Source organism: Sphaerodactylus townsendi, linkage group LG02 (assembly GCF_021028975.2).
Source record: "Sphaerodactylus townsendi isolate TG3544 linkage group LG02, MPM_Stown_v2.3, whole genome shotgun sequence".
In the NCBI taxonomy this organism is placed as follows: Eukaryota; Metazoa; Chordata; class Lepidosauria; order Squamata; family Sphaerodactylidae; genus Sphaerodactylus; species Sphaerodactylus townsendi.
Genome location: NC_059426.1, coordinates 2966426 through 2992043, shown reverse-complemented (window position 1 = coordinate 2992043; position 25618 = coordinate 2966426). Strand labels below are relative to the sequence as shown.

Sequence of the window (25618 nt, the reverse complement as noted above, 5' to 3'; positions counted from 1 at the left end):
CAGCCCCTGCCAGCATGGCCAATTGGCCATGCTGGCAGGGGCTGATGGGAATTGTAGTCCATAACATCTGGAGTGCCAAAGGTTCGCCACCATGGTCATAGAGCGTTTATAGGAGGCAGGGCTTTTGATTGAGCCTTCAGATTTTTATAAGTGTTGTTTTGGCAGAAGCTGCCACCGCAGCACAAGGATCGTCACTGGGCGACTGAAGGGAAGCCTTTTTGTGGCTGCGCACAACATGCTGCCGAAATGCCGAAGTTGCCCTTTAGGACCCTGCCCTAAACAGACTAGGAACAGGATACCTGAGACACCCCCTGCTCTTGCCCAGGCCTGCCCATTTGCTCTGGAAATCCTCCAGGCCAAGCTGTGCGTCTGGGGTGCCATATCCATGAGGGAGAGGGTCTGTGAGTGGTGGTCTCCCAAAGCTACTGAACACTCCCTCCATAAAGCCTCCTTCTTCCAGGGGGCTTCGCGAGGTCTCTCGCCCCATTTCACTTGTGACCTGCCTGATGCCTCATGTTGATTGCCATAATCTGCTGAACTTATTTTAGTCTAGGTTACCAGCACCACTGGAAACAATAAGGATGACTGGGGGGGATATAAATGCTTTATGCAACCATCAATTCGTTTACAAAATAAATGCTTTATATAACCATCAAGTCATTTACAAAATATTTCTACTGGCAATTCTGAAAGAGTTACAGGCGAACCTGAAACATGAATGCGTTCAATCATAACATCAAACTCCCTAAAAAGTAGAAGAAGAGCAAAGCACTGAAATGGCCGTGTAACGGGTGATTTTCATCTGAAACTAACTGATGCAAATTGAGATGATTGTGGCTTGTTAAGGTCCAGACAGGAGTACTCTAGAGAAGTAGCAGAGGAAGAGTTTGGATTCACACCCCACCTTTCTCTCCTATCAGGGGCCCCTTCCGCACACACAAAATAATGCATTTTCAAACCACTTTCACAACTGTGTGCAAGTGGATTTTGCCATTCCGCACAGCTTCAAAGAGCACTGAAAGCAGTTTGAAAGTGCACTATTCTGCATGTGCGGAATGAGCCATGGACTACAAGGGCCTTTCCCTTCCTCCCCCCATAACAGACACCTTCTGAGGCAAGAGGGGCTGAGAGAGTTCTGAGAGAACTGGGACTGGCCCAAGGTCACCCAGCAGGCTTCAGGCGGAGGAGCGGGGAAACAAACCCAGCTCACCAAATAAGAGTCTGCCACTCTTAACCAGGACACCACACTGGCTCTCAGCAGTCAAACGCAAAATCAAAGCTAGAGGTAAGTGCCCTCTCAGAGGAAGCGCCAAACAACAGGAGTCGGCCCGCTGTCCTCGGAGCTAAGCCAGTGGCTTCTGGGTTAAGACTAGCAATTAACTGCCAGTTCGAAGCAGAGCCCAGGAAATCTATGTGGGAATGGTCTGATGTGCACAGAACCCCCATGGAGGAGGAGGAGGAGGAGGAGGAGGAGGAGGAGGAGGAGGAGTTTGGATTGATATCCCCCCTTTCTCTCCTGCAGGAGACTCAAAGGGGCTGACAATCTCCTTGCCCTTCCCCCCTCACAACAAACACCCTGTGAGGTAGGTGAGGCTGAGAGAGCTCCAAGAAGCTGTGACTAGCCCAAGGTCACCCAGCTGCCGTGTGTGGGAGTGTACAGGCTAATCTGAATTCCCCAGACAAGCCTCCACAGCTCAGACGGCAGAGCTGGGAATCAAACCCGGTTCCTCCAGATTAGATACACAAGCTCTTAACCTCCTACGCCACTGCTGCTCCTGCACCATCCGGCTGCACCATCCTGCCTTCGGATAGAGGCAGACTGAGAATCAGCTGATCTGGAAAGTGAACTGGGAGGGTCTCTACAAAGTGCTCAGGAGGCCAGACCCCCAACTCATCAAGTCTTGGGAGCCAAGCAGGGTCAGCCCTGGTTGGAATGTGGATGAGAGACTACCAAGGAAGTCTCTTTCCTTGAAAACCCCACGAGTGGCTGGCTGTGACTTGACGGGAATTACACTCACACACACACACAATAACATGCAGTTACACACACACAAAGGCCACACATTTCAACCAAATGAACCCTGCTCTGCAGCTTCCGGTAAGGTTATGTGTGCATTTTAAACAAGCATATACATTAATGTCATTAGGCCATACCATTCCAATGAATTATCCTTTAACAATAACTGAAATATGTTACACATTTAATATGTTACACATAAGCTTAAATTGCCACAGGCTTACCCATGCAAATAGCTAATAATTTTAGAGTTGGTGGACTTATTGGATGCACGCTGTTGGTTTTCATGAGCTACACACTGCAAAATGGCATCCAGGCTCCGGAGAATCACACCAGTGTTTGAAATCCAAGTGCCGCTAACAACCTTGCCACATCTGTTACTGAAAGGTGACCTTTGAGAAGCAGGAATATAACCACAGCATTGACTCTGAGCATCTCCTGCTCGAAAAAGAAACTGTAGTTTGAAAGTTACATTTCATTTCTATCCAGACCTCCTCCTACCTCGGAACTTCAAGTGACCCCCGTGGGATTCCCCGGAGGTCTCTCATCCAAGCACAAAGGTTTAGCATACAAATGCTGAACAATCACAAAAGCGCACAGGCTTGGAATGAAAAGAGTGCACAGCAAGTGCACAAAAGGCACCCCTCATTCCCGCTGGAGGAACGACAGGCACAGACGAGCGCATCCCCGGATTACTCGACCCTCGGAGTTATTCGATGTTCAGCGAACACGGCTGAAAAGTATTGGTCACAAACTATCCAACACAGATTTAGACAGAGCTGCGGTTCAGTGGCAGGGCACACACTGTACACGCGGAAGGTCCCCAGTTCATTACCCATCAGCTCCTCACTTCGTCTTCCTGACTTTTAGGAGATCTCAGCTATGGAGACCTCACCACCAGTGACTTGCTTTGGTCGAAAAGATCGCGGCGGGTTCACAGTTCAGCCCAGTGGAACTGACGGACCGAGGCCGGCACTTGCTGGATTGTAGCAGTGGAAGCTGGAGGATACCAAACGTCCATCTGCTGCACAATGGCTCATTCGGACATGCCAGGCAATGAATGCTCAGAGCAGCAGTCATTAAGGAAAGCACACAACACACAAGCAGAGTCATCAGAGCATGATTTTTCAGCAGCAGCGGCAGCAGCGGCGGGACTTATCAAGCAGAGCCCTCACAGTGATGAAGCAGAAGTTCTTCCTGAATCCTGGTTTGCCAAGGATTCGTCACGCACCTCTTGCCTACGCAAAGTCTTCCTGACTCAAGAACTTACCCAACAAATATATTTGCCACGCTTTGCAAAGTGCATTAATAATGTATGCAAAAGGATGGTTAGACAGCTAAACGTCTAGCTCTGCATGCAATTATATGCACAATTACCTTATCGCATAACTGAAATCTTAATTATGAAAATGGGCTTTTGATATTTGTGGTCCTCAAACATTCTGAAACCCAGTCATGGTGAGATCAACATCCTGTTTATCCATTCAGAAAGTATTTGCAGTTTCTTTGGATAGACATCTTTTTCAGAGTAAAGCATCTCTTGATGACAAAGGAAAATGGTCTCGCGCACAGGGGTACGAGCACCATTTCCACAAACAAGGCCTCTGAAAATTCAGCTTGCCTCTGCCAGTGCCCAGTCCCCCTTGAACAGAACTTTCCACATGATTGCACTGAAGATCTGTTCACAAGCAGTCTTGAACCTGTGCGGTGGGCATTATTCGCTGCAGTTTAGTGACAGACTAGTGACGGATCTGGGAGATTCGATCCCCTGCTGTGTCCTGCAAGCTGGCTGGGTGACCTTCAGCCAGTTACCCATTTTCAGCCTAGCCTACCTCACTGGGTTGTAGTGAGAAAAAAAATGGAGGAGGAGAATGCTGTAAACTACTTTGGCTCCACTTGGGGAGAAAGGCAGGGAAGAAGAGGCACTATGGACACATATTCCCAATTTTTTGACTTGCTGGGTTTCTCACCGTGGGCATGATGCACATATCATGCATCATTTAAAAATCAGGCAGATTTTGAGCATACTTCTTGCTTTTGAGCCTGTACAGCCAATGGCAGGAATCAGTTGACAGCGTTTGCCATCTTTCTACATGCTCAAAACTTCCTGAACTGCAGTTCCCAGGTTAGCAACGCAAGACACATGTGCACAGTTTGCAGTTAGAAAACACAACGAGCATGAGCCCCAAAACAGGGGAATATGAGAAGGAAAAGTCACACTCTCTCTCTCTCTCTCTCTCTCTCTCTCTCTCTCTCTCTCTCTCTGTTGGGTGGGTTGGACAGAAGGGAAAAGAGAACAAAGTTATCTCTAGGCCTTTTCTGCATGCGCAGCTTACCACAGATTTTCCCAGAGGAAAATTCCAAGACCTTTTGCCTTGGAAACGTGGCCTGTTTCTGCCACCCCTCCTTCCCCCTGCTGATTTGGGTTTTCCCCCTTTGTCTCTTCAGATGCATTTATTCCAAAAGCTAATACTGAAAGCACATCATTCCTGATGGTGGAGGGGTGTCATCTGTGACACAGAAGAACAACCAATGCCCACTTTTGCGCAGGCGCTCTACAGTTACTGTTCTATTACCTTGAAGCAGCAATTCGAAAATGTCAGCCTCCATTTCTGGCATTGAGGTCTACCCACACAAAATGGAAGTCTAAAATACCTATTGGAGCAGGCTCTGTTACTTGGAGGAACAAAAGCATGTAGCCCACCCACCCCCTTCCCTCCCCCCCAAAACCCACATTTTTCAGCCAACAGAGCTGCTGTAACACAGGATTGTTATGGTGGCAGGCCCTGGCTAATTTCACTCATTTCTAACTGTGGACACAGTGAACGTTTGCCTAAACACGAATGCAATATGACAAAGAGAAAAAATAATCAAAAATTCCCTTTGAAATTGAGGATGAGGGGGAGGAGAAGATGGCTGAAGGGGAGATTGGGTGACTACAGGGCAGCGTGGATAAAGGCCAGGTTTCAAAGAAATGAAGACCGTTCCAACACGACCACATGCTCAAGGGAAGCTGGCTTGGAAATGAATAGGGGGGGAAATCACAGTAAAAGAGCTCGGGAAAACGATGAAGGGAAAATGAAGAGGAAACGTTTTTTGAGCCAAACAGAGAAAAAAATGTCCAGAATTGGCATCAAGATATTTTGCAAACAATTCTTGGGGAAAAGGACTATGGAAAAGCAATGCAAGAATGCAGGCACCCAAAACCTCTGTGATAACAGTTGAAAGCATTCAAAATGAGGGCAATTAACGTTTGCTCCAGCCTCTCCCCCACCCACCCCCCAATTATTGCTGAGGGTTCAAAGACCTTCCGGAGGAGAATATAAATCATGCCAAAAGATCAACAGAGCAGACCAAGACCGGGGGCTGTGGAAGATGCTCAGTGCTGCTGCCCCAAACAGTCCTCTATGTTGGCGTCAGAAGCACAGAGCTGAACGGGGCCTCGCAGAATCCTCCTCTCATTCTGGGCCCTCACAGTGTCGCTTCCAGAAACCTTGGCACCTGCTGACACCTTTTCTGGAGCCTCGCAGGTCTTTTCAGAAAGTGGGAGGGGCTTTTGTCCAGCAGGGCTTCTGAATGGCTGTGCAGAGGCAGTTTTCGAACACAGGCAGGCATCAACTGAAGACACTCGTTACCTTCCCAAAAGTTTGCAACAACTGAAAACCTTATGAATGCATCTCCTACATTCCTACCACAGGGCTACTAACTCCCTTGTTGCTGTGCATGTAGCGATGCCAGGGTGTGGCACGCACATTCTGCCTGCAACAGAGTCCACTTGCTGTGAGTGTGAAATAGCAGGTATCAGATCTCAAAATTAGCTGCATGCCAGCCGGCTCCTGTATCAATGGCTCCTTCTCACAGAGTGCTAATTCAGGAAACAATCATTTACGGAATGTGCGGGAAGAATAATAAAAAGTATCTTTCGAGACGTTAAGCGGCCACATATGTCATTTTGCCGTCCTGTGCAGCTGCAGGGATTTGCTCAAAATTCTTTTCCCATCCACTTCACTTTGTTAATAGCCACTAAAGAACTGCCTCGACCCACCAATAATTTGTGCGGGGCCCCATCTAGTTCATGGTAACTATGTTTTGAAAACATGAAATGAATCACAAAGGCTAAAAGATTGCTAAAAATGGGGGAAGCGTCAGTTTCTCTATGAAGACTCTTACATAGTTACTCTATGAATACAGAAAACTCTGCTTCCAGATAAAAGGAACTTTTATTTTGTCCTCTAAATAAGAGATACGAAATCTTTTGGGATGCCACAAATCCTCTCTCTTTACTTTAGCACTTACATTTTGATTGACTTTCTAGTCCAAAGTCACGATCAGAAATATCAACTTTTTAATTTGGTTTGGTGGATCAAAAATTGTAAGCTGCCCTTGGAAGAGACTTTGCCAAGAGAAGAACAAATTCAAGCTGAAAGAAGGGGGGGGGGGGGCGCAAGGGGAAAAACTGAAATAGCGTAACTGGGGAACAAGCAATCGCTCCATTCAGTTATTTAGTTGTGTTTTGTACAAAGGATCAGCATCCATGGTAGTGTAATGGTTTCACACACCAGATCCCTGTTCAATCTGAAAGGCCATCTGTGGTCTATGCAGAAACATCCACATAGGTCATAGCAGTCAGAGCTCTGTAAGAGAGCCGTGCTTTGCTTACAGAACCAGAGCCAGTTCCTGGGCCTGTCAGACCGCAGCCAGCCAAAATGGTGCCGGGGAAAACGTGGGACCCTCACCCGCCACCAATGATCCCTGCCCTCCCCACCTGTGGCTCCCTCCCTTCCCCTCCATCAGCAGCCGTGGCTCCCTTCCACTACCCCTCCAGCTGGCTGTTGGAGATGTAGAGCAGAGGGGACACAAGAGCTGGGGAGGGAATTCCCAGCCAGTAAATCCAGCGTGGTGTAGTGGTTAAGAGCAGGTGGATTCTAATCCGGAGAACCGGGTTTGATTCCCCACTCCTCCACCTGAGTGGCAGAGGCTTATCTGGTGAACCAGATGTGTTTCTGCACTCCTACATTCCTGCTGGGTGACCTTGGGCTAGTCACAGTTCTCCCGAACTCTCTCAGCCCCACCTGCCTCACAAGGTGTCTATTGTGGGGAGAGGAAGGGAAAGGAGCTTGCAAGCCACCTTGAATCTCCTTACAAGAGAGAAAGGTGGAATATAAATCCAAACTCCTCCTCCTCCTCCTCCTTCCAGCTGCCACAAAGACTCTGAGCAGGTAAGGAAGGGGGACCCACTGCCGGCCTCTTGTAGAGAACAAACACCGGACCCAGAACAGGCTGGGACCCTAAGAGAGCCACTGCAAAGGTCACACAACAACTGTGAAACTGAACGCTGCCCCATAGCTCGTAGGAAGGCAGCCAGGGACGTTCCCTCCCCCCTCGCCCATCTTTTCCATTATGTATTTTGAAATACAAATTAGACTATTTAGTCTAACCACTGAGACAAAGTTGTTTCTAAGGGTATGTAGAGTGCCAGAAACTTGCTGCAAATTGCCACATACTGGTAACATTGGGAAAGGCAACAGGGGGGCCAGACCAGAAACCCCCCCCCCCCGCCCTCGGCCCCTGGTGCTGCGCAGTCCGATCTCCACAGTCAGATGCATCACTTGAAATCAAACAAAAACATATCCCAGAAGCTCTATATAATAAGAAGAAATCGTGATACGCTGCAGAGAAACGAGCTAATGCTCTTTAGATACATCATGCGTGCAAAGTTCAGTTGTGTTATTACAAAAGAAATACCCACAACCCACTTAACCTTCTCCGATTGAACATCTTCTTTCCTGTAGAAAAGTTATATATTGCAAGAGATCAATTAATTCTGCCACCTGCAGACTGGAAGCCAAAGGAGTCTCTGTTAGGTTGCAGGCGGGGACAGGGCCCTGGGGCTCAGTCGGGGCAGAGGGACAAGAAGGAAATCAGCATTACTGGGCATAATCGACTGGACACATCAACAGCGTGGGCCACGGGGAAACAGGAGGCAAAGACACCCACACACCAGGCCAGTCACAATCCAATCGCACCCAAAGCAATGAGCCCCATTAATCATGACACCTGTTCCAGTCCCAGAAGACACTTCCCTTTCGAGAGTAATTACCTGCCATGATGAAAAGCCTGAACAGCTCCAGATAGAACCACTGGACAAAGATGTACACCACCTAGAATCTTAGAATCGTAGACTCATAGAGTTGGAAGAGACCCCAAGGGCCATCAAGTCCAACCCCCTGCAATGCAGGAACACACAATCAGAGCACTCCTGACATATGTCCATCCAGCCTCTGTTTAAAAACCTCCAAAGGAGACTCCACCACTCTCCGAGGCAGTGTTGAACAGCTCTGATGGTCAGGAAGTTCTTCCTAATGTTTAGGTGGAATCTCTTTCCCTTCACTTCGAATCCATTACTCCATGTCCTAGTCTCTGAGGCAGCAGAAAACAAGCTTGCTCCCTCTTCGACATGACATCCTTTCAAATATTTAAACATGGTTATCATGTCACCCCTTGACCTTCTCTTCTCCAGACTAAACATCCCCAACTCCTCGTAGGGCATGGATTCCAGACCTCCTCTGGACCCGTTCCAGCTTGTCAATATCCTTCTTCAATTGCGGTGCCCAGAACTGAACACATTATTCCAGGTGAGGTCTAACAAATGCAGAATAGAGGCACAATTACATCCCTTGATCATGACACTACAATCCTATTGATACAGCCCAGAATCACATTGGCTTTCTTGGCCGTCACATCACGATGCTGACCTGGACGCGTTGTATGTGTATCGGTTGAAGGAACTGGCATTCTGCTACTCACAAAAGACCTGACAGATGCACTCTCTCTCTCAGTCAGAAGTTTTGACATGCAGCAGACATGAAAATGAGAAGATTGTGAACAAGCAAGTGTCAAAAACATCCTAAATATAATCTGCCATGAATAACCGATATAGCAGAAGAAAGCGTAACGTAGCATCATGTCTGTACTCTAGTGAAGCAGCGCAGCTTCCGTTACGGAGCTTCCTTTGATCCTTGGCGCAGTGGCTTGAGGTAGCGTGGTCATGCGGACATCGAGCCCACAACCAACTGCGCATGTGGTGGGGGAGGGAGTGCAGAGCGAAGAAAAGCCCTTTAAAGGGCCAGGAGGACATCTGGTAGAGGCCCACCCTCTGTGTCCATGGACATGAATGGGGAGAAAGGAGAAGGATGGTCGTGGCCCGCCCACTCACCCGGGGGGCGGGGGAGAAAAGGGGAGGGAGGGGAAGGGGGAAAGGGGTGGGGAGAGGGAAGGGGGCCCCAAAAGACTTCTGTGACATCTGTGTTTGTGTGCAGACGCTCTGACAGAAGAGGGGATGGGTGGGGCAACAGCTCCTGGGGCACATGGAGCTTGCAGCTGCTTCCCTGGCGGAGCATGTTTTTAAACCCCCATCTGGAAGCCAGTCAAAGACAACGCCCCCCTCAGAAAAGCTTCCAAATACCAGGCAAAGAAATCCCTCTGGTGGATTCCCCAGGTCTAGTCCCAGGAATTGGGCGGTGTGGAAAGCGACCTCGGGATCCACTAATCCACAGAGAAAACGGAGGGGGAAATTATGGGAGTTGCTCTGGGTTCCCCTTTGGGACAAATGAAATTAATTGGTTGGTTAATTCGTGAATTAACCCATTCTCCTTCCCATTCTCTGACACTCCACAGATCAGGATACGGTGGCATTCTTCCACAGGAGGAGAGGCTGCCTGTGACACAGGATCGTGTCCAGTCTGTCCAGCAACCAAGCAAGCACTGGCCCACCTTAGAACAGGAGGATTTTCCAATCCACCCCAGGAGCCAAGGGAAGTTAGACAGACCACGGCAGGCGTTTGCTGCTCCTTACATGCTCCGCTGTGAAGTGAAATATCTCCAAAGCCCCGGGCAATGTTCAAAGAGCTAACTGCAAGGGGGACACAAATCTTGCTTAGTTCTAGAACTCAGTGATATTATCACAATATCATTAACAGGAATTTTGTTGGAATGCCAGCTGGATTTCATCTCCTACACAAGGAAGTGTGTGCTTATTTGAAGAGGCTCTCTCTTGTCAAAACTGGCTCACCAATATTCTGAAAAACAGGTGTGGGAGCCAGAAGTAACCCTAGTCAGAAAGAATATGACATAAATCCTTCCACCAAGAGTCAGAATAGTTTCAAACCTCCTTCCCACTTCAGTTGAGACGTGAATACTCCAGGCAAGAGACACTGACCTCCCAGAGTCATAGTTTGTTAAACGAGTCTGTCAACTTGAAACATTAATATATTTCCCTAACAACAAGGCCACAGAGAACGCACCAGACAAGCCACTACTGTTGGCCGTATCAGCTGTTCTGTGTCCATGGACATGAATGGCTCCACACAGCGGCGTCACATGCAGATGGCCCGGCTGGAGGGATTCCAGGCCGAAGCGCTTGAAAACAACAGCACTCCTGCTGCCGCCACAGTCCCAGCAAAACAACTTTGAGAGACACGGCAGAGACACAGACATTTTTTTTAAAATGCAGGTGCACAAGGGCTGGCCACAGTCACCCAATGGCAGGACTGACCACAAAAACAGAAGGTTTACAAACCTGGGAGGGGACACACACGAATTCAATCACACACCCCGCCACCCCCCGCATGCAAATTTTGGGGTACAGCCTCCCTGAAGTTTATAGTAACCCCTATCAAGATCTTGGTGGCTTTTGGCACTGCTGTACCAGCACGAAACAGTGCATGATAGTGGGGGGGGGGGGGAGTTGGAGGTGACTCCAAGGAAAGCAACAGGACACCGTGGGACAAGAAGGGAGGGAGGAGGGGAGGAGGGGACGTATTGTGGGAGGCAAACTGGAGTTACTGGAGGGAGAGATAGAGATGCCAAAGATGGCAAGGATTTCCCTTCCTCTGCAAGCCCTGCTGCCCACCCCCCACCCCGCCCCCTCCAAATTACACCTTCCCCATCAACCTATTTAATTAACATATGTCTTCCTGCCATTCAAAACATACGGCTGGTCCAGGGCTCTTGGGAGACTCTTCCAAGTTACTCCTCCATGTTGAAACCAGACCCATCCGGGCAGATTTGGGACCGCACGGAATGCACATCTTTCAAACAAACTAATGCAAGCATCCATTTCTAGTACATGAAAAGCAGAGTAGGGGGGGGGGGAGTGCTTCTAAGGTGCCCCCCCTCCCCGGCTTTCCTTTCAAACGTATTTAAAGGCAGCCTCTCTGTTGCTCCTTGGACAAATCGCATATTTTAAACACTCTCCAAACCTTTGGTTTCACTCTTTCCCGTCCACATTTTCTTTTCTGGGATCCCCCATCAGCGTTTCCACTTAGTGTTAGCCTTAAAGGGATACAGGCCAAGAGCTGTGCCAGAAACTATGTCTGCGTAAAGCAAAGCCAAGCTGCTTGAACAAGTCCCTGGCCAGGTTCAAACTTCTCACTGCCTAGTTAACTGACAGAAGCCTTCTTCACCCATCGCAGCCCCTGTTTTTGGAACCATGATGGTACAGACGCAGATGTTCACAGAGAGATCCAGCAAACGTTCCCTTGAGAAGTTTCCTCCTAGAAAATACACCAGCACTCTTAAGATGGGATTCTCCCCATCGTGCTGTTTTTGAGCACTGCCCACCTCGCTCTTGGAAGAGGGCTGCACGCGTTCAGGCTTCCACGACAGAGACTTGGAGAGAAGAGGGACTCTGAAGGATGCTCAAGTTCCAGAATGATAGTACCACAGGATGCTCAGAGCCCTGTCTGTCATGGGCATCTCCTGAAAGCACCTCACGTGAATGAAATTCACGCAGACTTTGCGTGCTTTCCAGAAGATGCGGGTGCACATGCACACGCGTGTGCAAGTGATTCAGGTTGCAGGGGAACAGTGCAAAAGGCACCCCATTTTGCCTAACCTCCAGAATTATTGATTGATTGATTTGATACCTACCCCACCCTTTCCTGACCAAAATCAAGCTCAGGGTCGCTAACAATCATACAATTGCACAACCACATATAAATAAATATCAAACATAAATATCAAACGAAATTAGAGCACAGTAAAAATTAACATCCTAATCTAACAGACAGTGCCAAGATGGTGGTCCCTTTTATCTTAGGGGTGGGCAACAGGGGACACGACAGCACAATAGACCCTAAGTCAGTGATGGCGAACCTTTTTGAGACCGAGTGCCCAAATTGCAACCCAAAACCCACTTATTTATCGCAAAGTGCCAACACGGCAATTTAACCTGAACACTGAGGTTTTAGTTTAGAAAAAATGGTTGGCTCCGAGGCGTGTGTTACTCGGGAGTAAGCTTGGTGGTAGTTGGTGGCTTTGCTTTGAAGCAACCGTGCAACTCTTCCAACGGGTGAATCACAACCCTAGGAGCGTTTACTCAGAACAAGCCCCATTGCCAGCAACCAAGCTTACTCCCGGGTTAAAGGGGTTTAACAGCACTTGACAGGGTTACCTACACTGCTTTCTCAAAACTAGGTCTTAGGTTTAATGCTAATAATTGAGCCCAGCAGCCCAGACCAGCCTAGATGTGTGGGGGGGGGGGACTCTGTTTGCGCGTGCCCACAGAGAGGGCTCTGAGTGCCACCTCTGGAACCCGTGCCATAGGTTCGCCACCACTGCCCTACGTGGCTTGTAACTGATGTGTAACCATTGCTGACCTCAGCCACCGACCCGGCAGAACAGCTCCATCTGACAGGCCCTGCAGAACTGAGCCAAATCCTGCAGGGCCCGGGTCTCACTTGACAGACAGGTCCACCAGGCTGGGGCCAGGGATGAATCAACCCCGGCTCCGGCTGAGAACAGCCAGATGTGTTTTGGGATCACCAGCAGGTCAGTTCCAGATGTCACAGTGCTCTTTGGGAGAGGCTTCAGACAGGATGGTCCCAAATTATGCAGGGCTTTGAGGGACAATACCAAAATTCTGAACCTGATCTGGCACTCCGTCTCTTCAGTGCCTCCTGCCAGAGCCCTCCCTACCAAGCGCTAGGCCAGTTGTCATTTCCAGACCAGCCCCAAGGGTAGCCCTGCATAAAGTGAGTAACAGTAATCTAGCCTGGAGCTGACCACTGTATGGATCACTTTGGCTAGATCACAGCAGGAAGGCAATTGCCAAAGATTTGGTCTACACAAATTCACACACAAATTACTTTTCCAGTGAATTCATCTCTGAACCAACATTTGAACCAAGGCATTCCTGCTGATCCACTTGATCAAATACATTTCCTCGGCTGTCTAATTGGTGGAAATAGGAGGTGTTGTTGTTTTTTACAACTATTCCCTCTCATCACTGGCTGAATAGTGTAATCACGAATCATAAAATGCCAATGGCTGAAGTTATGTTACAGAACGATCTCGGCAAGTCCCTAATTATGGAGTCCTCGGGTTAACCACAGATCCATATAATATCAGCTGCGCAAGTGTGGGTCACCCACAGCCTGGATTTGAAGGGCAAATATGGAGCCGGCTTTTCCATACACTGTCGATCTGGCACCACCAAAAGAAAGAAAGAGAGAAATACAGGCTCCTGCAACAGAGAGGAGCATCAGTTGCTTAATTGTGTTCTGTACATTTTCTCGTCACTGCAGCAGCTGCATCAACAAAGCGCCCGTATTCTAATCAGCCACACAGAATCTCAATACATGGCTATTCCCAAGGAAATGTTCGAGCGCAGCTATTTAAACCGTCTGAAACACTGAGGGGAGGCACATTGTCCCTGGGGTCCCCCCACGCCACCGGTGGACTCTCGGGTAGCCCTTTTTGAAAAAAGCCCCCCGTATTCTTGCAAGGAGACTGAGTTTCTGTCTGTCCTCTTGACTTCAGTCATACGAGGGGTCTGTGTGACCAGTGCCTGACTCCCCAGTTGCTGTATCTCCTTTGCAGCTTTACTCTACAGATTTGTAATCTGAGCTCCAAATTATCTTCTCCCTTTGCTGAGCCAAACTATATATAGTGCACCGAAGACAGGATGGGGTCCAAAAGGCAGTCAGTGTTAAAATCCAGCTGGCTTCTAATGGGATTGAAGCCCAGTAGCAGGACAATCCCAGAGACAAAATAAAGGGTTTACACTGGAGTAAGTCTGCACAGGATTCTGCTGTTAGTTTTCTTTGGATTGCATCCATCAACTGTTCAATAACCTCCTCATCACCAGACCAAACATGTCACAAGCTGCAAAAATGCTCCCTGATCCAAACACAATTTGTGTATCATGCAACTGAAAAATGAACCATTTACCTATCCCATGTTTTCCTTTTGATGGACTAGTTTGCCTCACTGTGCTGGAAAGTACAGTTCCATGATTAGGAAGCCGAAAGGCGAACACCTCTGTGTCTGCTTGGTAGACCAACGCTATGGAAATAGCCGGGTGCCTTCGCGGCTCAGGAACAGGAGTCAGGACGCCTGCGGATAAAGCAGCATTCAAACAGGGCCACGTTTTGAATGCTCCTCTATGAAGACAAGGACACAAAGGTCCACACAAGGGATGCCAACGGGGATTGCAACAGTTTCTCAGGGAGCGACAGGGCAGAGCTCTTGATAAGAAACTCCGCGCAACACAGCAAGGCCGGCTGGAGGAAACAGGAGCCAAAATTATACATCAGCTGAAGGAGGCTGAGCGTCAGCGGACAGGGAAAGCAGCCAAACGTTTTAACTACAATCAGTTTGGCGGAGCCGCTGGATACTTCGACGCGAGCACCGTTAATTTGACTTTAATTATTTAGCAATTCTCCAGAGCTGTGTATTTAAAATAAAGGTTACCCAGAGGGAAGGGTCAGGGCTTGGGAGGTGTTGGTCAAAAATAGCCTCACTGCCCGCCAGTGGTTATTCAAGGGAGGGGGTGGAGAAGGGGGAACACGCCGGCCTAGTCGGAGCAAGGGCAGAATCATCGCTTTCACTCCGAATTAGTTTGGGGAGGCCACAGCGCTCCTATGTGGTTCCAACTAAGCAATAATTACAACGAAGTAGTGAGGAAAAGGTGAGCATAACGGAATGACACTGCCGGGAGGGGAGTGGTTTGGGGGCATCTATGCAACTGGGCCCTCAATAAAGACAGGTTTCACCAACAGTCGGCAGAATAATTCTAACTCGGGTTTGGCAGCAGAGCACCAAAGGAGAACAGCTGACGGGAATGAAAACACACACAGAGAGCAAACGGATTTCTCAGTCTGTTTTGTCTTCCCTTGCTGAGCCAGGCGGGCAGAATATCACCATTCGCTGTCCTCTCGTACACAAATAGCCAGAATGTCTGTATTTCAATTCTTTCAGCTTTGGCCACACGTGTCGGCCACGGCCTCGTGCGCCTACCCAGCTGCTGCGACGCTTCCATTCGTTTCCGCAGGGTTCCCACAGGGCAGCTTCCCAGGGGACTGGGCTCGAAGCACCGCTGACCAAGGGTCACTGCTTCGCCCCCGGGTCACCCAACTCTGGGCAGAGCAAGAATGCGGCCAAGTCCACTGACACCCAAGGAGACCCGAAGAAGTCAAGGGCAAAGACACGGACAGGCGGCAAACCCCGAAACAAGCAGAACTTCTGAGCAGGCAGCAAACCCGAAACAAAGAGAACTTTCTAACCACGGCACCCCCCTCTCCCTCGGGCACAGTTGTTCGGTGAGCTGTTAATACAAAAGAGGCAGCAATTCCACCCAGGCGAGCAGCTGGCCGGACTCTGGGGGTGAGGCTTCCCTGCAGCCATCCCGCTGACCAGCAAGAGTCTGCTCTGGACTTCCAATCAGTGCCGCACAGGTTACATGCAGGGAAGGAGAAATCATCGGCCTAATCCAGCGCAGACAAAGGGGCCCCAGGCAGCCTCATCCAGGACCACCTCGTGTGCAAGGATGCTTAGAAGGCTGCCCAGAGGGCCACGATCCTGTCAAGACTCCCAGAGGAGCCAGCCCCTGGAATACATGAGTGCCGGCAACAGACTCCAAGCAGAGGAGGTTGTGGGCTGCAGCCTGGCCGCCTCAGCTCAGCAGGAGAGACGTCGGTCATGAGATAGCGGGTCAACAATGGACCGGCAAATGTTGACAATTGCAGCAGCTCTCCCTCCACCCTGCCCATTTAAGTAAAGCGTATTCCTTCCTCCCTTCTTGACTCAAACATAAAAAGCAGCACCCAGGGGATGCATCAGCCTTCCCTTAAGGACAGCTCTGGCCGTGGGAATCTGTGTTTTAAAAAGCAACTGACTGGGGATCAATGATGTTGTTTTATTTCCTTGCAGGGATAAATCTGCCCTGCAGAAGAGCCTTCCCACCGACCAGCCACTCGGACAGGCAGGCGTTATCAGCAGAGGGGAAATAGAGAGTCACTCCGGCAGCGATCCATAATCCTGGTAAACTGATGGACTTGGTTTTCAGGCTCATGAGATTTACACTTAGGGACCCAAACACAGCTGAGCGCCTGCAAAGTCCAAAGAGGGAGCCCCAGATTACATGTTTGGGGCAAGGGGCCCTGACTAGCATGCAGAATTCCGACAGCCCAGCTCTATGTCTGTTTATTCAGAAGCAACTTCCAGAGAATCCAGCGAGACGTATTCCCTCAGAGGCCGGCAGCTGCGACGTCTGGCTAAACAGGGCTGTGGATCAGGCAAACACAAACATATCGAAGGCAGTAACAAGGAGGCAGCAGAAAGAAACGAGGCAATAGATATATATATATATATATATAAATATATAAATAAACCAGACAGGAAACAGAGAGTCAATAAGGGGAGAGAAGGCAAGAAAAGAACAAAGAGGGGAAAGCCAGAGGGAATAAGAAATGCTATTTCAACGGTGCCTAACAGAGAAGAAAGAGCTTGTGCAAAAATAAGTAGAATTATTAATATCCTGGAATCACCAATGGAAAAGCCTAACAGAAGCAACGCAAGAGAAACTGCAATTCCAAAAGAGAGAAAAAGAAGAAACGTTTGCAGGAAAAAGAACAATCTGGTCGAGTCGTAAAGGGGGACGCAACGCGAGCCCAACAGGACCCACCCAAAACAAAGATTCTGAATATTTCATTCCTTTCTCAGCACGCACCGAGCTCGGCACTATAAAAATAAAACGATGAACCACGTCCTCTGCAAATTGCAATGCGGGGATTTGCCAAACTTTCCCACGTCCCCATTGAAACGGGTCCTCTTGAGCTGACAACTGTTTAAAACCGAGTGAAAACTCTTCCCGGGCACCTCAGACCCCCGCCACCCGTCCTCGCTGTGCAAATAACTAAGTTCTGCACAAGAGACCCCTGATAAATAAAGGTGCCCCCCCCCCATGTTCAACCGGCAACATCTTGACAGTGGGAGCTCTCATCTACACGGCATCCCGACACCTTCGCCACAGTCCTTCAGCACCAAAGAAGACAGAGCAGGCGGAAAGGTTAACATGGCTTTCCCTCTGTGGGCTATTCTGTGGTCTCCCCCACTATTCCTTCGCTTCTGCCACCTGCGCCAACCGAAATCTACTTTCTCCGGTTTGCTCGGCAGTGTTTGAAGGCAGCGGAAAATCTGGCAGGGAAGTGGCCCCACTTTTGCCCCCACAGCAGAGATCCCAACTAAACCAAGCCAGGTAATCGGGCATACCTGCTGGGCACATCGGGCATACCTGGGCACAGAGATTCTCCCCACAGAGCAGTGCCGCAACGGCACGGGAGAGGTGAGGATAAGGGTGCGAATCCTGATGGAAGATGCCCAGGTGAGAAATCTGGGGGTCGGTCGGGCACGTCATCCCCCAGACCCGGTTTGCCGGGCAAGGAGAGATGCAGCCCCCCTGCCAGGCGTGGAGGGCGCGGAATCGCAGGGGACCCGAGGCTGGCTGAGGTGCCCGGAGACTGGCTGCCACAAAGGCCAAGGAAACGGGGCTCGCCAGCAGGTGCCAGGCGGGCAAGTGTCTCTGCCAGGGCCGGCCTGGCGGCTTGAGCTGCTCCCCTTCTGGGACCCCCAAGGAGAAAGCGCCCCCACCCCGCTTCTGGGGCTCGGCAGGGGCAGCGCCTGGAAAGGGGCTCTTGGGCATCTCCGCCACCCCCACCCACCCCCCCACCCCGAGGGAGCCCCGAGATGCCCGCAGGAGCGGCGGCCGCCCGAAAGGCTCCGGGGCCACGTCTTCACACCCCCCGCGCCCCAAAACAAGAGGGGAGCCTCGCGGGCCGGGCCCCCCCCCCCCCCCCCCAAGCCAAGCCCGCCAGGCGCAAGGAGCGTCGCCGGCGCCGGCTCCCTCTCCCCGGCTCAGCACTTCGGCGCTCCTCACCGGCGGGACCCTCCGCCCAACACTCAGGCCCGCGGGACGGGGCGCGGGGGACGACGACACCCTCCGAGCAGCCCCGGACGAGGGCCCGGCGAGGACCCCCATCGTCCCTCCCCCCCCCCCAAGCGGCCCCGTGCCCGCTGCCCTGCCCTGCCCTGCCCTGCCCGCCGGACCCCGCTCGTCGCCCCCCAGCCCGGCCACGGGCGCCTCCGCAAGCCCCAGCCCCGACGGCCCACCACAGCCGCGCACCCGCGGACGGACGGACGGACGGACGGACGGACGGGGGACCCACCTGGCTGCGCCGGGCCGCGCTGGACGGTGCCGGTGCCGGCGGAGGCGCTGAGGAGGCCGAGGAGCCAGAGGAGGAGGCTGCCGGCCGGCCGCTGCATCCTGGCGCCGCGCTCCACTCCCGCGCCCGGAGCCCCGGGGCCACGCCGCTCCGGGAGTCCCGCGCCGCCGCCGCCGCCGCCGCCGCTCACATGCCGCCGCTCCGCCGCCAACTCGCCCAACTAGTCGTGGTCCAGGCGGCGGCGGCCCTTTCCCGACGGACGGACCGCGGGGCTCCCCCGGTGCTGCCGCCGGTGCTGCTGGTGGTGCCTGCCTGCCTGCCTGCCTGCCTGCCTGGCTTCCTTCGGCGGGGCCGTCGGGGCGGGCGCATCCGTGGCGGCGGGTCCGGCAGCGGCGGCGCGCACTTCGCGGGGCTCCGGCACCTCCGCGCAGCGCCCGCCTCCCCCCCCCCCCTCAGTCGAGAGGCGGGACTTGGCCGCCCGCCCCGCCCTGACCAGGGCTCGCCCCGCCTCTGCCCCGCCCACGCCCCGCCTGCCCGGGGAGACACCTGTCGCCGCCGCCGCGGACGCGCGCTGGAGTGGAGCGGAGCGCACGGCTGCCGCCCGCGGGAGCCACGGAGGCGGGGGGGGGGGGGCTGCCGGGGCTCCAGCGCTCCTCCTCCCCCCCTCCTCCGCGCCCGCCCTGGCTGCTTTGCATGGGGCGAACCAGGGGCCAGTCGAGGGCCCCGGCCCGGAAAGACGGAGTTGCCAACCTCTAAGCCGGCCCGGGAGATCTCCCGGAAAGAGAGCGGCCCTTCAGTCAAGAGAGAACCATCTCCCTCCCCCAGGAAAGGGCAGCTTGGGCGGGGGGGGGGGGCTGTGTGCCATTATACCCCCGCCCCCTCTCCCGGGCTCCCCCGCCCGACAGACGGCCACCCCGCAGGTGGGAGCCCGAGACCGGACCTCAGGGGTTGCTGCTCCCGGGTTGCCCCGGAACAGTCGGGGAAGCGGGCCTGGCTGGCTCTGCCCCGAGGAGGCGGATGCAGACAGGCTCGAGGCCAGGAGCCCGGGGGGCGGCGGGGGGGGGGGCGTGCCTCCAGCAAGGCCGCCAAGTGCTTGGAGCTGGGGACTGCCGGGCTCGGGCTGAAAGGCCCACTCATCTTCCAGAGCGCTCAGCCTAGCCTACCTCGCAGGGTTGGCAGGGAAACACGCTCACACACACACACACACCCCCGGGGTCATTTTCATCCTCTCTTTCTTGCAGGCTGGGGGCGGGGGGGTGAGCAGAGGAAAGGAAAGGCACGGGCCGCCCACAAGGCCCTTCCATGACCAGGAGGCTCTTCAGCCACGCCCACGGCCCAGACCCAGGGGAGTAGCCCCTCCCCCTCATTATTAATTACTTAATTAAAATATTTCTATCCTGCCTGTCTTGCCGGCACGAGGCGGGTTCACAGTTGAACCACTGTCATTCAAACCAGTCAAATAGAATCCCAAAAAGGGGGGGTGGGGGGAGAGAGAGAGAGAGAGAAAGCCAATAAATATAAGCCACCATTCAAAGGCCGGGCAGACGGGGCGGCCGTCGCAGCTCCACCAAAGGGCTCCTCTGGGTGGGTTCTCCGGCCCCTCCTCAGGCTGGGAGCTGCAACAGACAAGGAGCAGGTCCAGGGAGATGCCAGGCAGGGAGCAGCATGAAGACCACAGCCGACAGGCAGGTGCGCCAGGAAGCCAGTGACATAGGGCTAGATTTTTTATGGGGGGGGGGGGAGGTTCAGTGACTGAGTACTTTCCAGCTGTTCCATTCCATGCATTGTTTCAAGCAAGCCAGACATGTAATGGGAGGGGCTTGAACCCAAGAACCCCCCCTTACCTACGTCCCTGAGAAGCAGACAGTCCTTAAGACCAGGGCGAGGTGGGGGGGGGGGCAGTCCTTGGCCTGGAAGGGCGTGAAAGTTCACCCCCAACATTGTCGTGGCTGTTTTAAGGTACATGCCCGTGTCCTAGCCCCTGCAAGGGATTGGGCTGCTTCATTTTGAACCGCCCAAAGTTTCTGTATTGTCTTCAAGGGCATCCCCAGGCAGAGGGCATTGCAGTAGTCCAGCACAAGGCAACAGAAACACAGTCTGGTATGACCAGATGGACTGCATCTAGGAAAGGAGCAAGTCAGAGAGCCAGATGCAGCTGGGGAAAGTTGGTCTTGGCTGCTGGGCCAGCTCCTTCCTCAAACAGCTGGGGAGGGGACAAGAGCCTCCCACTCCTCCAGGGTGTCCGCCTCCTCAGCCAGCGTGGCAGCTGTCTTCACATTTTCAGCTCCTGAAGGGAGCAGTTCTCTCAAGTAGGTTCCCTGAAGAGGGGGCAGTGTAGTATAGTGGTTTTAGAGTGTTGACCCAGATTTTAATCTCCATTCTGTGACAGGGGCTTGCTGGATGACCTTGAGGGAGTCACTGCACTGCTGAGAGAGAGGAATGTGTGTGGGGAGGCATGTCTATGCAAAGTTAAAAATGAGAGACTGCCCCGTGGTAGATCCGGGGAACATGCTTGCCACAGCGCTTTTTGGCCCGCTGTTGACTCTTCGCTGCTCACCGGTTCGTTGTGGGATTCGAGGCAGGGCCGGTGCGTTATGCCCCACATAGTTTTTCATGAACCCGGTGCTTCTCCATTTGTGGCGCAGCTCTTCCACAATGTCTTCCACACATGTGCGGACAACCTCCGTTTCCCGCCTTCCGACTGGCTGAATCTCCCCCGTTCCCCCCCCCCCACTCACTTTCAGTATTTTAGTTTAAAATGACTCTGAACACAAAACAGGCGCTGAGAATCAGTGCCCTTGCCCGCCCCCCCCCCGCATCTTAAAATTCTTGCGTGTGCGATGGGATCACCGCCCTTCACCCCCCCCCCATCTAAAATCTAAATCTAAAAACCTTGCATGTGCGAGAGAATCACCGCCCTCCCGTTCGAGGTGCCTGCACCCGCAGCTTTTCTGCCCAAGGTTTCTCTTTTCTAAACACCAAGGTTTCTCCCTCAGTTTTTTCCCACTGCCGGGAGGGGGGGGGGGGTGCAATTCTCAGTGCCTGCCCATTGGTGGGGCTGGCCAAAGCAGTGAGGCAGGAAAAATGGCCCCGGTTCTGCTATGGAGGAGTTTTGCACAGCGGTAGAAGCCTCCAGAGCAACAAAAATTTCAAAAGAACCTCAACCTTTGCGGTTCAGGAAATTCGTGGAGCAAACTCAGTGCCACCAGGCGGCTCCTGTGCAAAAACGTGGCAACCATGCAACAGCACTAGGTGGCATGAAGAACTCCCAATTACACCGGGGCATTCCCTGTGGCAACGAGGAGCAATTTTTACGTGAAGAATCGACCTGTGTGTGTCTGCATGCATTCCCTTCTATATTTATTCTCTGTGTACATAAAGGTGTGGTGGGGAGAGTCAGTGTGCCACAAGTGGACTTAAATCTGACATTTAAAACCATATCACTGAAAAACCAGTGGGAAAACATTTTGATCTTTCAAGGCATTCAATTGCTGACCTAAGAGCAGCAGTCCTCAAACAGAAGTTCCAGATGGAGATTACAATGTGATATTGGTGAACTTGAGTTCATTCACAAGCTCAGAACAATGGATACTCCAGGGCTGAACAGGGACATAGGGCTCTAAAAATAACGTGGAGACTTACCGGTTTCCTCTGCTGCGAGACCTTTTCAGCGCAGGGTCATGTTCCCCACCGCAGCTTCCGCCCCTTCCTAAATGAGCGCTGGCAGCTGCGCAGCAGCCAGGCAGGACTCCCCACGATCCGTTCAGGGGGTGTTCAGATTGGCTGCTGTGTTCGCGATTTTCCCCTCACCTGATGACATGGACCCTCCCGTCCAATCAGGGCATGGCGGGGCGTTCACGATGCGGCAGGAATTTTTTTTAAATTTTCAACTGGACGAATCCACGACTATTTGTGGACACATCTTGTTGACAAGAAGTGTCCACAAATAGTCAAGGATTAGTCCAGTTGAAAGTTCTGGTACCTCGCCGCGATCGCTGTAATCCGCTTCTCGCCATGCCCTGATTGGACGGGAGGGTCCATGTCATCAGGTGGAGGGAAAATGGAAACCCGGGGTAACCACCCGGACTTCCCCACTGCTGCGCGCTCCGTGCGGGGTCATTCAAAAGGTGCTGTTCCAAACAGCGCCAGAAATGACCCGCGCTGAGGGGGCGCGAGAGCGGCAGAGTCGGGGCGGCTGCGTTGTCGCCTCTCCTGTTGTGGGGAGTGCCGCTAGAGTAGCGGCACTCCCCACGCGAGTAGTGCGTAACAGTCGGTAAGTCGGCACTCCCCAGCGCGGCACTCTGGTGGGCACTCCCCAGCGCGAGTAGCGCGCAACAGTTGGTAAGTGGGGAAAGGGCCATAGGGTTCTTGCCTCACTACAGATGCTAATTCTCTACCGCCCCCAAAGCATTTCCCCCCTGCTCTAATCAACCCGATTACAATATGCATTGTACCTTTGCACCCTTTACAAGCATTCCTTACATATACCTCTCCCACCGTCTTGGGGATGTAAAGACACAGAGATCCCCACTCCTACTTACCGTATATTCTCGTATATAAGTCGAATTTTTCAGCACATTTTTTGTGCTGGAAAAGCCCCCCTCGACTTATACGCGAGTGAGGTGTATTTTAAAAAATATTTTAGAGTTTTTACTTTGTTGGCCGCCAGGGGGCAAGTTTTTAGGCTAGTGGCACCACAATTTCAGGGTATCATCAGGTGACACTCCTGATGATACCAGCCAGGTTTGGTGAAGTTTGGTTCAGGAGGTCCAAAGTTATGGACTCCTAAAAGGAGTGCCCCCATTTCCCATTGTTTCCAATGGGAGCTAATAGTAGATGGGGCTACATTTTGAGGATCCACAACTTTGGACCCCTTGAACCAAACTTCACTAAACCTGGGTGGTATCATCAGGATAATCTCTTGCTGATACCAGCCAGGTTTGGTGATGTTTGGTTCAGGGGGTCCAAAGTTATGGATCCCCAAAGTAGGTGCTCCCATCCCCCATTGTTTCCAATGAAAGCTAAATAGTAGATGGTGCTACCCTTTTTAGGGTCCATAACTTTGGACCCCCTGAACCAAACTTCACCAAACCTGGGTGGTATCATCAGGAGGGTCTCCTAAATATACTCTGAAATGTTGGTACTACTAACATAAACTCAAATCCAGCTGATGTGCTGCCGGCCAATATGGCCACGCTCTGAAACTATCTTCATGGTAGACCAGGGGGGCTCGAAAGAAAAAAAGAGACAGGAAACCCTTCAAACCAAGTGATGAAGCAAATGTGTGGAAGGGTGCAATGTACAGAGGGAAAGAAGTGTGTAATATACCACCTTGAGCCAGCTGATTGAAAATAACAAATGTATTCAAATAATATGTACAATAGAACATAATGTCAACTGGTTATTTCACCTTGCTGGAATCCCGAGGGTGGGGACTGGAGGGAGGTATGGGGAAAATATATTAACCAAAGAATGTTGTAGTGAGATTCAGTTCCAGCAAAGTCTGCTAGATGCAGAAAGCCGGTGTGGTGTAGTGGGTTAAGAGCAGGTGCACTCTAATCTGTGGAACCTGTTTGATTCCCCGCTTTGCGCTGTGGAAGCTTATCTGGTGAACTAGATTAGCTTGGTGACCTTGGGCTAGTCACAGTTTTTCAGAGCTTTCTCAGCCCCACCACCTCACAGCGTGTTTGTTGTGGGGAGGGGAAGGGAAAGGAGATTGTAAGCGACCTTGAGTCTCCTTACAGGAGAGAAAGGTGGGGTACAAATCCAAAAATCTTCTCCTTCTGAAGAGCCCAATACGTATGAAGGCTAACACCAGTGGAAGACTTGGAGCCTGTGAGTTCATAAAATAATAATAATACAGTGCATATGAAAAGATAAGAAAGAAAAAGTGTAGTAGTTGGGATGTTCAGTTTGTGGAAGTGGTACCTTTGTTGATCAATAATTGTTGTATTTATTTGTAGGATGAATCCCCCCCCCCCCCATGCCACCACCTCAGGGGCGTAACAAGGCAGCCTTGGGCAAACTGTAGCCCTGGGCAAAACCTGAGTTGGATGCCCCCCCCCCCAATGGGCAGCCACTCCACCACGACCAATTTTTTTTGCACCAGGACATTGGTGCCTGCAGGGGGTGCATTTTTAGAAATATCAGCACCAAAATGCCAGCATATCATCAGGAGACTGTCCTTATGCTACTCCCCAAGCAGCAATACAGAAAACTCAATGCAGAACAAAGATTCTTGGGTAAATTTCTAGGATGTTCCTGAAGGGGGTGCATTTTTGGATGTATCAGCACCAAAATGCCAGGGTATCATCTGGAAACTATCCTAATGGGACCCCCCAAGTCTGGTGCAGTTTGGTTCAGGGGGGCCAAAGTTATGGACCCTCAAAACTGTAGCCCCCATCTCCTATTAGCTGCCATTGGAAACAATGGGGGATAGGGGCACCCCCTTTGGGAGTCCATAACTTTTGACTCCCTGAACCAAAACTCACCAAACCTGGGGGGTAGCATAAGGACAGTCTCCTGATGATACGCTGAAATTTTGGTGCTATTAGCCTAAAAACTGCGCCCCCTGCAGGCCAACAATGGAAAACCACTAAAATACCCAAAAACGAACCCAGCATTTTGATGCCCCCCACAAGGTGATGCCCTGGGCAGCTGCCCACCTTGCCCAATGGGCATTACGCCAGTGCACCACCTGAATGCCAGAGATCCAGCTATTCTGCAGCTACTGCAACTACTTTAGCTTGAGCTTTCAGAAAAGTAGCTACAGAGGCCTGGATCTCTGTAACTTGAGCTCCAGGGGAAAGACTTATGCACTGACTTTTGACTTTGTTGCAAGTCAGAGTTATGGGTTATACTTTTTGTTTATTATTGCAATAATATGGTAACAACATACTATATATACTGGATGAAGACCCAGGGGGCAAAAAATGGGAAATATTTTTTCCTGTGGACTTTTTTCCAGTTGATTTCTAATAGAAAATTGGACACTTTGGGGAGATCTTTGGGGGGGGGGGGAGCCAATGAAATATTTTCTCTTCTAGAATGAGCAGAATGCTTTTTCAGAGGTGTTATTCAAATGAAGGTTTTCATGCAA

The 25618-nt window shown here is 51.7% G+C and overlaps 1 protein-coding gene across 1 annotated transcript in view; it reads right to left on the bottom strand.

Moving 5' to 3' along the window:
* ERBB4 (erb-b2 receptor tyrosine kinase 4) overlaps nucleotides 1-18860 on the bottom strand; it is a 751441-nt gene extending 732581 nt beyond the window's left edge. The window contains exon 1 of the mRNA XM_048483573.1: nucleotides 18523-18860. Within this exon, the coding sequence (XP_048339530.1) occupies nucleotides 18523-18619 (97 nt within the window). The 5' untranslated portion in view covers nucleotides 18620-18860. The remainder of the gene's footprint in view (nucleotides 1-18522) is intronic.
* Nucleotides 18861-25618: the final 6758 nt, after the last annotated feature.